At 36.2% G+C, this 14126-nt stretch overlaps 1 protein-coding gene across 3 annotated transcripts in view; it reads left to right on the top strand.

Moving 5' to 3' along the window:
• LOC149771180 (uncharacterized) overlaps positions 1–14126 on the top strand; it is an 87247-nt gene that overhangs the window by 35981 nt on the left and 37140 nt on the right. For all 3 annotated transcript variants that reach the window (XM_089948777.1, XM_089948776.1, XM_089948774.1), the window contains 3 exons: positions 3892–3959; positions 8843–9041; positions 13506–13603. In XM_089948777.1, coding sequence (XP_089804903.1) covers positions 3892–3959; positions 8843–9041; positions 13506–13603 — 365 coding nt within the window. The remainder of the gene's footprint in view (positions 1–3891; positions 3960–8842; positions 9042–13505; positions 13604–14126) is intronic.

Below are 14126 nucleotides of genomic sequence, written 5' to 3'. Positions count from 1 at the left end.
ATGCTGGCAAAGATAAAATGTTACTTTATGTAAATTTAATATGTACACAATTTCACTACCTTGAGAGTTATTCAGCTTCAGTGTATTGACTAAGCTTACTCAGTATTCATTGATAAAAGCCAGGGAGTAAATGCTGTATGGCATTATATAGACATTCAATTAAAGTGTCAGTCAAGTTTATGAATGAACTGTCATGAATATTAATTAGTCACCAGTAACGGCCTTAGTAAATGCAGGGCACAGTTTGGATCAGTTTGGCGGGCAACCCTGGATTTATGCGCAGGGACCCCTGTCAGTATGGCATTTGGAAATAAACCTTTTAAACAAGTTTTGTATGAAAATTGAACTTACACTTTTCTTCCACTGTTTTAAAATTACTTTCTCTAGATATCTTTTTTAAAATTACTAATGTGAGCATGGGTCCCAATTGGGTGAAGTTAGTCCAATTGACCTAAGGCCGGCACTGATAGTCACAGGGCCTGTAGTGACCAGTGATATGTCATGGCTTGGATTAACAACATTGCTTTGTTACAAGTAGTCATTCCTTCTAAGTATTTCATTTTATTATTTAAATCCACTTGCCACCCCCATCATCGGCCTCACCATTTTGGTTTATTTGTTCTTCAATATGTGTGCATCCATGTGCTTATAGCTTGACCTAAATTAATGCATTATCAAATTACATCATATCTTATTCAAAAGTTGCATCACCACTAAATCCTGTTTCTGTCTTTATCTTTTAAATGTTTGCTCATACCTTATATTATACTTTCATCTCATCATTTTAAACTTTCATTTCAGACAAATAGTGTAAGCTCTTTAACCTATGCTTGTTATTTACATGTTTTATATTTAACTACTATACTATTTGCATTAAATGCAATTCTTTGAGAATTCCCTCTAATTTATATTGCGATGAGATACCTTGCTATGAGATATATGCCTTAAATTCAGTTCCTTGAACTTTGACCACAATCCAGACAATGATCAGGAGTCCAATTATAATAAGCATTCTTGTTGATTGCTACGTTTCTGTAGGGGCCCTGAGTGGCCGAGTGGTCTAAAGTGCTTACCATTCCGGATCACTGCCATCTCACCTCTGTCTGTGTCGGTTCGAGTCCAAGGCTCGGCTAGCGTGGGTACGTGGGAAAGCCTGCCAGTAGCTTCTCATGGGTCGGTGGTTCTTCCCTGGGTTTTCCAGGGTTCTTCCTCCACCAGTTATACTTGCTGCCATGTATAGCCTATCTTGTGCTGAAAAATGGCGTTAAACCCTAGAACAACAACGTTTCTGTACATGCAGCAATTAATCAAGCTAGAAATACCACTTAACGCATCTGCTGGCCCTTCCCAGGTATATTACTGTATAATCTAAACCTGTCAGGGTCACCTGTAGGTACATTACTCTATAATCTAAACCTGTCAGGGTCACCTGTAGGTACATTACTCTATAATCTAAACCTGTCAATTTCATGTTCAGTTTTGTTTGTATAGAAATGCTTCTTTAAACTTGTAGAGACCAGACTATTTTGTCAAGTTTTCATACCTTTCAAGTGTATACAGTTTATGGTATGTAGCATGGTGAAATCCGATTTTGATACAGTACAAGACCAGTTATAAGAAAGCATCAGAAGACTATGTGTCCAGAAAATTGGTCATCCTGATACAGCGCTATCTCATTGAAACGGCCTTCCTTATAATGTTTCCTTTTATAAGGCAATTGCATAGCAATAGATCCCATTTCATTAAGTTGTAGTAAATTATATACATGATGTATTTCATTATCAGGCAGTCTTGCCATAAGAGAGTATGCAGAATGGTTCCTGTGGAGATCATTATAATGAGGGAGCGCTGTATCATGTACTTCATTATAAGATAGTCTCACTATAATGCATTATCATTTATAGCTGTCATGAACAGCATTATAGCGAATGAGTATTCTATCTTACACTTCATAATACAGTGGTCTTGCTATAAGGTGATATGCTATGGTTTTCAGAAACAGCATTATAATGAGGGAGTATGATATCATGTACTAAATAATCCAGTGATCTCACTATGAGGTGGTATACTTTTTGGCTTTCAGGGACAGCATTATAATGAGGGAATACTGTATAATGTACTTAATTATCCACTAGTCCCACTATAAGATGTTATACTCTTAGACATACATGGACAACACTATAATGAGGGAGCACTAATTACTTATTAATTTGGGATTTAAGTGTTCACTAGACATGGTGTAGGCCCATGCAAATGATTATTGTAGATAATCAGCATATGGATAATTGGTGGTATCACTGTATTTGAGTGTGGCAGGTAATTGGTGGTATTACTGTAATTGATTGTGGCAGATAATTGGTGGTATCACTGTAATTGATTGTGGCAGATAATTGATAGTGTCACTGTATTTTATTGTGGCAGGTAATTGGTAGTATCACTGTAATTAATTGTAGTAGATAATTGGTGTTATCACTGTAATTGATTGTGGTAGGTAATTGGTGGTATCACTGTAATTGATTGTGGCAGATAATTGGTGGTATCACTGTAATTGATTGTGGCAGATAATTGTTGGTATCACTGTATTTTATTGTGGCAGGTAATTGGTGGTATCACTGTAATTGATTGTAGTAGATAATTGGTGGTATTACTGTAATTGATTGTGGCAGATAATTGGTGGTATCACTGTAATTGATTGTGGCAGATAATTGATGGTATCACTGAATTTGATTGTGGCAGGTAATTGGTGTTATCACTGTAATTGATTGTAGTAGATAATTGGTGTTATCACTATAATTGATAGTAGTAGATAATTGGTGGTATCACTGTAATTGATTGTAGTAGATAATTGGTGGTATCACTGTAATTGATTGTAGTAGATAATTGGTGGTATCACTGTAATTGATTGTAGTAGATAATAGGTGGTATCACTGTAATTGATTGTAGTAGATAATTGGTGGTATCACTGTAATTGATTGTGGCAGATAATTGATGGTATCACTGAATTTGATTGTGGCACGTAATTGGTGGTATCACTGTAATTGATTGTAGTAGATAATTGGTGTTATCACTGTAATTGATTGTAGTAGATAATTGATGGTATCACTGTACTTGATTGTAGTAGATAATTGATGGTATCACTGTAATTGATTGTGACAGGTAATTGGTGGTATCACTCTTATTTGATTATGGCAGGTAATTGGTGGTATCACTGTAATTGATTGTGGCAGATAATTGATGGTATCACTGTATTTTATTGTGGCAGGTAATTGGTGTTATCACTGTAGTTGATTGTAGTAGATAATTGGTGGTATCACTGTAATTGATTGTAGTAGATAATTGATGGTATCACTGTATTTGATTGTGGCAGGTAATTGGTGGTATCACTCTTATTTGATTATGGCAGGTAATTGGTGGTATCACTGTTATTTGATTATGGCAGGTAATTGGTGGTATCATTGTAATTGATTGTAGCAGGTAATTGGTGGTATCACTGTATTTCATTGTGGTAGATAAGTGGTGTTATCACTGTAATTTATTTGTGGCAGGTAATTGTTGATATCACTGGTGTTATCATTGTAATTGATTGTGGCAGATAATTGTTGGCATGTCTGAATGTAAAATGATTGTGGCAGATGACTGATGGCATCACTGTAATTATGGCAGATAATTTGTATTCTTTTGTAGTAGATATGACATTTCTTCTGTGAATAATAATGTTGAAACTTCATACATATACTCTGAAGTCCTGAAGTTTGTTTATATATTTCCACTTATTTGGAGTTTAATATATTTAAGTTGATTTTTATTTTGTATTTTAAGATTATATGTTTTTAGGGACTCACTTTGGTACATCAATAATGATGAGGTCACACATCCTTGCTCTAATTTCAGATTAAAACCACTTTATCCTGTCAATATTGAGGGACCATCCATTACTCAATGCAGGGGAATAGTTTCAGGTTTGTATTCCTTATTCTCATGTAACGCAACCATGTTGTCTTTATCCTGTCAGTATTGAGGGACCATCCATTACTCAGTGCAAGGGAATAGTTTCAGGTTTGTATTCCCTATTCTCATGTAACGCAACCATGTTGTCTTTATCCTGTCAGTATTGAGAGACCATCCATTACTCAGTGCAAGGGAATAGTTTCAGGTTTGTATTCCCTATTCTCATGTAACGCAACCATGTTGTCTTTATCCTGTCAGTATTGAGGGACCATCCATTACTCAATGCAGGGGAAGAGTTTCAGGTTTGTATTCCCTATTCTCATGTAACGCAACCATGCTGTCTTTATCCTGTCATTATTGAGGGACCATCCATTATTCAATGCAGGGGAAGAGTTTCAGGTTTGTATTCTCTATTGTCATGTAACGCAACCATGTTGTCTTTATCCTGTCGGTATTGAGGGACCATCCATTACTCAATGCAGGGGAAGAGTTTCAGGTTTGTATTCCCTATTCTCGTGTAACGCAACCATGTTGTCTTTATCCTGTCAGTATTGAGGGACCATCCATTACTCAGTGCAAGGGAATAGTTTCAGGTTTGTATTCCCTATTCTCATGTAACACAACCATGTTGTCTTTATCCTGTCAGTATTGAGGGACCATCCATTACTTTGTCTTTATCCTGTCAGTATTGAGGGACCATCCATTACTCAATGCAGGGGAAGAGTTTCAGGTTTGTATTCCCTATTCTCATGTAACGCAACCATGTTGTCTTTATCCTGTCAGTATTGAGGGACCATCCATTATTCAATGCAGGGGAAGAGTTTCAGGTTTGTATTCCTTATTCTCATGTAACACAACCATGTTGTCTTTATCCTGTCAGTATTGAGGGACCATCCATTACTCAATGCAGGGGAATAGTTTCAGGTTTGTATTCCCTATTCTCATGTAACACAACCATGTTGTCAGTTATTTGGTGCTGTAAATTTATTTTTGAGGGTATTAATTTTCATTGATTGGCAACAGTGACATAATGTTCTTACTGAAACATTGCTGCTTTTTATTCTTACATAAATTTATTGATTTGGTTGGGTTTGGGGCTTGTACATGTATTGTTTGAACAGATCAAGTGTTCATTAGTCATTATATTTGTGGTTTGTCGAAATAAAACGTGTCTATGAAGAATGGTACCAAATGAAAATGTTATGAATTTACAGTATAATAATTTTTGGTACCATCTGAACAGTGTTTTTGCTCCTCCATATATATGGCAGGGGCATATTGTGTTATTTTGGTTAGTCAGTTACATAGCTTGGCTCATGGATACATCGTTTTGAGCAGTATAGTCATTAACAAATGTAGGTCAAACCTAGATTTTACAACTCATTAACTTTGTTTAAATTGTACAGTGTCAAGTTTAGGGTGCTAAAGGCCCATGTGACATATATTTTATGCTTCTTTGACTTGTCAGTTTGAAGTCCACTATTGGTCACAGGGTCATACACTTTCATGCAGACTTGCCTTTAGTTCATTTCAGCACGATTCTGCTAAAAGTAGGTCACTTCAGATCATGGAATCCACCTTAGCAGCAGTTTGATATAGCGGTCACTTTGGTGGCATTGTGCATGTCCCTATGTCCATGCACACACTAGATTGACCACAATGTTTATTTATTTACTTTCCTTTTATTTTCAATACCATTTGATCCCACTGTCTTCAGACATGTACTATATAGATCATGGGTGGACTTTACATGCAGGCCATAACTGGCTTCTTGTATTAGAATAAAAATCATCATACATGGTGTTTAGACATTTCCCATAATTCTCTGGCAAATTTTAATCTAAATTGTTTTTGTGTTAAAAATTATCGATTGAGTTACAGCCAGTTTTTGAATTTAAGAAATCATGCATGATCCATGGAATGAATTACAATCTTGATTAGAACATTGTGTAACATATGAGGGCTAGAAATATGTAGAAGTGTGCCATGTTGCTTCCCAAATGCTTGCTTGCTAGAAATTAAAGGATTGCCCCACTATTGTACTGGAATATTACGATGGCCTTAATTGTGAAAAAATTTTTTGCTAAAAGTTTGTCTTAAGGTATAGGGTGGGAGGGACTCATGTCCTTATAGTTGCAGAAATGGCCTGAACAAAAACATCCAGAGTGGTAATATTATTACCAGCAACATTTATCCTGCTATGTCATTAGGAGGGAAGTTTTGAAAAATCACATGATTTGAAAAACACTGGCATGTGATTTACATCACAGTTTTTGGAAACTGTTTATGTACATACCGTTAGTATTAATTTATGAGTTATTTTCATATATAAGAGTTTAGAAAGGTACAGTTTGTGTGAATTATCCTTTTTTGTGCATTACATATTCTCATATATTTTATTGGTGCTTCAGTCATAAATCAGTATGTAAATATAACGTTTAACAGCATGTCAACACAATGCTGGCTATATAGTGCTGAAAATAGTTAAGTTCTAAATATTGCAAAGATAAGAAATCTCAAAATAAATGTTATCATGAATTTCAAGAAAACCAGTAAAATACCATTTAGTAAGAAGAAAATAGGACTCATTCTTAGAATCTATTTCATTGAATTTAGATTCTGATGAACACATTATTTCATCTCGAGCATGAAAATTAATGCTATAAATATTAATGAATCTACAGTACCACCTAGGCAGGGTTTTGCTGACAACTGCATCACACTTTCAGTGCCTATAAAACTGCATATAACTGTCATGGTTTTTATTAGTGTAAGTGTGGAATCTCCATGTGTTTTGTCCGTGATACACCATACCAGTGTGTGACTGCTAATATATCAATGCAGTTGGAGGGAAACTAACCATTATGGGGATGATATCACTGTAAGAAAATAATCAGGAGACACAGATTGGACTGGTTACATGCCTGTGATATTGGCTTGCCAATTTAGACTGGCAATCAGCAAAAGAGGGTCCTTATTACTGTGAATCATAAGATAGTATTATCATGATTTTTAGCAAATTCAGGACATTTTAGGTATTGTGATTCTTTCTGTACAGAACATATTTGGATTTTATTCTTTGGCATTGACCATATATTGAAAGAAGGTGTTAAATGAATACAGATTTTGGTATTTTAGTAGTTTTACATAGCTTAGTTTGCAGAATTACATGATTTTGATAAGTATTTTATTTTAATTTTATCCAAACTTGTAACTCTTTTCATATCTATGTAATTTAAAAACAAATTACATGCTTAGATGACGTGGCCATAAGAAAGGCTGAGCTTGTGGTATAGCCCTACATTTGAAACAAAGTGTGCATCAGATGCCCTTGTAATAGGGCCAACAGAGTGTATGTTATAGCCTGCGTTTGGTAAACAGCTTGCATCAGATCACATGGTCATAAGCCAATTGAAAACTTGCACCAGATCACGTGGTCATAAGACAAGTGACAGCTTGCACCAGATCACATGGTCATAATCCAATTGAAAACTTGCACCAGATCACGTGGTCATAAGCCAAGTGACAGCTTGCACCAGATCACATGGTCATAAGCCAAGCAACAGCTTGCATCAGATCACATGGTCAAAAGCCAAGTGACAGCTTGCATCAGATCACATGGTCATAAGCCAAGTGACAGCTTGCACCAGATCACATGGTTATAAAACAACTGACAGCTTGCATCAGATCACATGGTCAAAAGCCAAGTGACAGCTTGCATCAGATCACATGGTCATAAGCCAAGTGACACCTTGCATCAGATCACATAGTCATAAGCCAAGTGACATCTTGCATCAGATCACTTGGCCATAAGCCAAGTGACACCTTGCATCAGATCACATGGTCATAAGCCAAGTGACAGCTTGCATCAGATCATTTGGTCATAAGCCAACTGACAGCTTGCATCAGATCACATGGTCAAAAGCCAAGTGACATCTTGCATCAGATTGCATGCTCAAAAGCCAAGTGACAGCTTTCATCAGATCACATGGTCATAAGCCATGTGACACCTTGCATCAGATCACATGGTCATAAGCCAGGTGACAGCTTGCATCAGATATCTTGGTCATAAGCCAAGTGACACCTTGCATCAGATCACATGGTCATAAGCCAAGTGACACCTTGCATCAGATATCTTGGTCATAAGCCAAGTGACACCTTGCATCAGATCACATGGTCATAAGCCAAGTGACACGTTGCATCAGATCACATGGTCATAAGCCAAGTGACAGCTTGCATCAGATTACATGGTCATAAGCCAGGTGAGCTTATGTTATAGCTTGCATTTGGTGCAAAGTGGTATGGATCATGATCTATTGAACATTTGCTATTTAGATCTCTTCTTGAAAAAAACATTAAATTGAACCCTGTTGCATAGAGAGCATTTTGCCATCACTGTCCTTCAAGTTCATGCAGATGATTTCAATCTGACATCAAGTATAACCACCATTAATAAATATAGATAAGCATATGAATAACATTTCTGAAAATCGTATCAAAAGTTGACAAAATTTGAAAGAAAACACTCTACTGTCAGGTCTTCCAAGTTGTTACAAGTGATGCAGATCTGGTTTCATATCTGTCTGTCATTACTTAATATTGAAAAACTGCTAAACAACCTTTTTCAGAAGTCGCTGTTCAAAATTTACCAAATTTGACAGAACATGTTGTGCAGAAAGGCCTTCATAGTTCTGCAAATGCATGTCAATCTCTCAAATGTGGCCACTTTTACCAAAGGTACACAATTTTTAATGAATGTTGTTTATAAAAAGAAAAACAAAACAAAAACTAAAACATTTTATTAGAATTGGACTAAATTTGGCAGAAAGCATTTATTAATTTTAGAACAAAAATGTTAAGGCCTCTTTTTAAATTTCATTATGTATGATTTCAGATGCACATAGCTATGGTCCCAGCGCAAGTCGTACTCTTCAACGGAGGCAGCAACTTTTGAAACAGATTCCAAATGTACACGAGTACCTGTATGACCGACCACACACAGTTGAATCTCTTCATCAGACCTCTATCGCATCCAGTGGAGATGAAAGTAATGATAATGGAGAAATAACTGATGATTCTTTTGACAATAACAGGTTTGTTGTAAATTCAGATCCAGTTTTCTTTATTGTTCCTTTGCTTCTTCATGGAAATTCATTTTGTAAATGACTTGCAATATGTTGCTTCCTTTGCAGGTATCTGCATTCCTTTTCAGCAATTTTATAACCAGCTCTTTGAGTTTTAACATGTTTCTTCAACAAAACATGTGTTAGTTTAGTATAATTTTAAAGGCGGGGGAAAACCCAATAACTAAGAGAAAACCTATGAAGAAAAACAAACTAACCTTGAACCTGAGGAGCCTGAGGAAACCCCAGACCTTAAACTTGACAACCCAGACAGAACCTCTAACCATGAACCAGAGAGCCCAAGAAAACCCCTGAACTTGGATAGGCAGTCATGTATACTTATACATTCCAAAACTTACTCTCCTATTCATCAGTTTGTATTTGACCTCTGGCCACATTGTCTTGACCACCAGTCAAATTATCTTTCTGTTATTAAACCCAGTTAAAATGTAAATTTTGCAGTTAGTCTGATAAGCCATTCAAAATACATTAACTGTCTTGAAAAAACCTTGGTGCTGCTACACCTGCTGTGTGAGTGGTTGTATTGACATGGGTTGCTGTTCAACCTAGAATGAGTGTTTTTATTGACGACATGGAGTTGCTATTCCATCTGAAAGAATGGTTGCATTGACATGGTGTTGATAATCCACCTAAATGAATGGTTGTATTGACATGGTGTTGATAATCCACCTAAATGAATGGTTGTATTGACATGGTCTTGCTACTCCACTTAATGAATGGTTGTATTGACATGGGTTGCTGTTCAACCTAGAATGAGTGTTTTTATTGACGACATGGAGTTGCTACTCCACCTGAAAGAATGGTTGCATTGACATGGTGTTGATAATCCACCTAAATGAATGGTTGTATTGACATGGTCTTGCTACTCCACTTAATGAATGGTTGTATTGACATGGTGTTGATAATCCACCTAAATGAATGGTTGTATTGACATGGTGTTGATAATCCACCTAAATGAATGGTTGTATTGACATGGTGTTATTACAACTTCTGAAAGAATAGTTGTATTAACATAGGGTTTTCTTTAAAATACTTCTTATCTAGTTGATCCTAAATGAAAATAGTTCAGATCTGTCTCAATTTTGACAGTTGGATCATTTTGAAAATATTTTGTAATTGCTATTCCACTTTAAGTGATGGTCTTACTGAGTGTTTGTTTTCGCCAATCGCCTTATTGAAGTATGTGTGTGTATTTTGGATTTTTAACAATATTTTAGATATGTTGCTACAATGTCTGCAGTGTGACAGTTTATAGTGATGTCTATCACTGGGGCATCATGCAACATACATTTAGCATGATGTCCCACCCAGTCACATTATTTCTGACACCTAGCACCAACCTCTTAATGCTGAGTGCCAAGCAAGGCAGCTGCTAAAACCATTTTTACAAGTCTTTGGTATGACTCAGTCAGGGTTTGAACCTGCAGCTTCCTGCATCCGAGGTGGATGCTCTAACCACTAGGCCATCAGAGCAGTCTATTGAAAGATGTAATTGGTCTTTGATGAAAGCAGTGCAGATCTGAAAGCCAGTATAACTTTCAGGGTGAGTAATTTTAAAGTGTTGCCAACTTTCAGGGTGGGTAATTTTAAAGTGTTACTATTTCTTCTCATCCCGAAGAGCTTATGTCGAAGTTTCAGTGAAGGAATTCTTATAAAATAAAATTGGTCCTAAATGGTGAAGACCTGACCTCAAGTGTATATACATGTACTTCTGGATTTTTACAAGACTGTTTACAGACTGATATCAGTTTTGTCAGAATGACATCCGTTATGAAAAGGTGTCTGCCATCTTTTGGGTCAGCCTAAATCATTGGCAGTGTCAATAGGAATGGAATTTATTACATATTGGTATTGTGAGATTGGACTATAGATAAACGATTTATTCTGCTTATAACATTGCTAATTTACAGAAATTATTCTTTCTTTCAATACACAAAGACTCCTTGAAATCATTCAGTTTTTCTTGACACTAATGTTTCCAATACATTTGCGTAGGATGATGACAGAAAAGATGGCTAATAATGATTTAAAGGGAAGTAATTATACATATCTTTGGCATTATGTAAACTTTATCCATTACTTTGCATTTCAACAAACATGTTGATAGTCAGTACGGTGACATTGATTTCAAGGTTTAAGTGTCATGACTCTAGAATTTATCTGTAATGGATTGTCTTCATGAAAACACATAAGAGTATAAATTAATGTTTTTTGGTTTAAGTCTGGTTGGTGAATTTATCTGAAGGTTACCTCTGTGCTAGTATAGTGGTCATAACTTTGGATTTTGACATATAGAGTCTTGTGAATACAACAGTTCATACCAATAGTAATTATAGGTTTTCACCAAACTTGGCATGTGGGTTTGGCTTGACAATAACTGAGAAGAGTTAAGTTATTTTGTTATTTATGACTTCAGGCTCAATGACGAAGGTCATGATTAAACTTTTCATGTGCAGCTTGTGATCCAAGCTACTGTGGTTCATTGGTCAACATACCAGTCTCATAACTAATAGTATCATCGGATTAGCCTGGGTCAGCTACCATGGCATGTCTTTGGTCATCTCATGAATTTTACCAATTCTTTTTGGTCATTAGAGTGTCAGTTCCTTCAAGGGACTCCTTTCAGCAAAATTGAGCAGACAATTTCTTATTTTTGAATTAAGTAGGCATTATTAATCTAATACTAAAACAATTGTCAACATATATTTAATTGCCTTTAGAAGTAATCTTTTCATTTAATGCATATGATATTTGAACAGCTTATGTACATCAAAATATAACTGCAAGAACAACTGTTTTGCTATAGGGAACAATAAATAACCACATCAATTTCAGTGAATGAAAATTTTTACCAGTTGCATCTTGGTGATCTGTATAACCTTGCTGTTTTATTTGTTTGAAGCAAAGGTCAGACAAGGGTCAGTATCCCAAATATCTATGTGACACATCAGCAGCTGTTTTGAAATGAGCATTAATGTTATGAGCATTTCCAAAACTGTGGTTCAAAGCATGTACCACTGAGATGCAAAGAGATATATGTTAATAGCAGTGTCTACAGTTCTGCAGCAGAAATTACTAGACAAGAATCCAGCATTATCAAATGCTTCAGAATATATTGATAGAAAATAACATACTGCCTTTACCTCTTGCAGTCTAGGGCTTGACTCTAAATCCAGCTTTCTTTTGATTTTGATTTTGTATTCTAGGGATTGACTATACAGCTTTCTGTTCAGTCAGATGTAAGAAGGTCAGGGTTTGCCTCATACAGTCTCGGTATTGATTCTGAATACAGCTTTCTATTGATGTTGATATTGGCAATAAGGGCTTGCTCCTTGCAGTCCAGGGATTGACTCTAAATACAGCTTTCTATTGGTGTTGATATTGGCAATAAGGGCTTGCTCCTTGCAATATAGGGATTGACTCTGAATACAGCTTTCTATTGATGTTGATATTGGCAATAAGGGCTTGCTCCTTGCAATATAGGGATTGACTCTAAATACAGCTTTCTATTGGTGTTGATATTGGCAGTAAGGGCTTGCTCCTTGCAATATAGGGATTGACTCTGAATACAGCTTTCTATTGATGTTGATATTGGCAATAATGGCTTGCTCCTTGCGATATAGGGATTGACTCTAAATGCAGCTTTCTATTGATGTTGATATTGGAAATCAGGTCTTGCTTCTTGCAGTCTAGGGATTAATTATAAATACATCTTTCAATTGATGATGGAAGGTCAGATGTTGCCTCTTGCAGTCTATGGATTGACTTTAAATACAGCATTCTATTGATGTTGATGTTGGAAAGAAGGGGTTATGTCTTGCAGTCTAAATACAGCATTCTATTGATGTTGGTATTGGAGAGTCAGAGCTATGTATCACCAAAAGGTAATAAGTCTAGTATAAAGTAAACTGGCGGGCCCCGAGTGGCCGAGTGGTCTAAAGCGCTCTTCGTTACAGATCACTGACATCTCACCTCTGTCTGCGGCAGTTCGAGTCTAAGATTAAGCCAATGTGGGTATGTGAGAAAGCTTGCCAGTAGCTTCTCGTGGGTCGGTGGTTCTTTCCGGGGTTTTCCCAGGTTCTTCCTCCACCATTAATACTGGCCGCTATGTATAGCCTATCTTGTGCTGAAAAATGGCGTTAAACCCCACAACAACAACAAATAAAGTAAACTGTAGCTCAGATTTAAAAACTGAGAGTTCAGGACCAGAAATAACATGACAGGAAAATATGGACTCTCACTGCATAGAGTTTTTATCCAAAGTCATTGGTTTCTTCATGATGTCCAACTTCCTCCATCATAGTGAGCATCTTATGCCAGCATCTTAGCTCCTGATCAGATTGTCATACAGTCCACATATCATTACAAAAGTTCCAATTATATGATAAAGATATTCTTTCTTATTTCTGACAGATCTCTCCCAGATGAGATCCTTTATACAACACCAAAGTCAGTGTTCGAACTGGATAAGCAGAACAACAGGGTCAACATAACTACTACTGAAAGGGGAGGTAAGTCATGTTTTCCTTTAACCTACATAGCAGCTAACTTGACAAAAACAGTTAGCCTGTCATTAAAGGTTATATAGTCTGGAAATTTTGCTGATTCTACATTCATTGGGTGGATATAAAGGTAATATGGTCAGAAAGCTTGCTAATTCTACATTCTGTGGGTGGATATAAAGGTCATAAAATTTGTGAAATTCTAAATCATTTGGGTGAATATAAAGTTGCTATATTCGTTATATTACCAACGTTGGCTCTTATTAAAATAACAGACCATCCTCATGATCAAACTCTGATAAAAACATTCATTATGGGGATATGTTTGACTTTAATAATTGGAAAGTAACTTCCAGTCCATGATACAGTCTGGTCTTGTAAGTCTGACTTCAGTGCTCAGAAATTAACATGCAATCCATGATACAGTCTGGTCTTTAAAGTCTGACTTTAATGGAAAGTAACATCCAGTCCATGATACAGTCTGTTCTTGTAAATCTAACTTTAATGCTTGGAAAGTAACATGCAATCCATG

Source organism: Sinohyriopsis cumingii, unplaced genomic scaffold (genome assembly GCF_028554795.1).
Source record: "Sinohyriopsis cumingii isolate HCF-2022 unplaced genomic scaffold, ASM2855479v2 utg002078l, whole genome shotgun sequence".
Classification (NCBI taxonomy): domain Eukaryota; kingdom Metazoa; phylum Mollusca; class Bivalvia; order Unionida; family Unionidae; genus Sinohyriopsis; species Sinohyriopsis cumingii.
The sequence above is the reverse complement of the archived record's forward strand: the minus strand, read 5'-3'. Positions and strand labels throughout refer to the sequence as shown.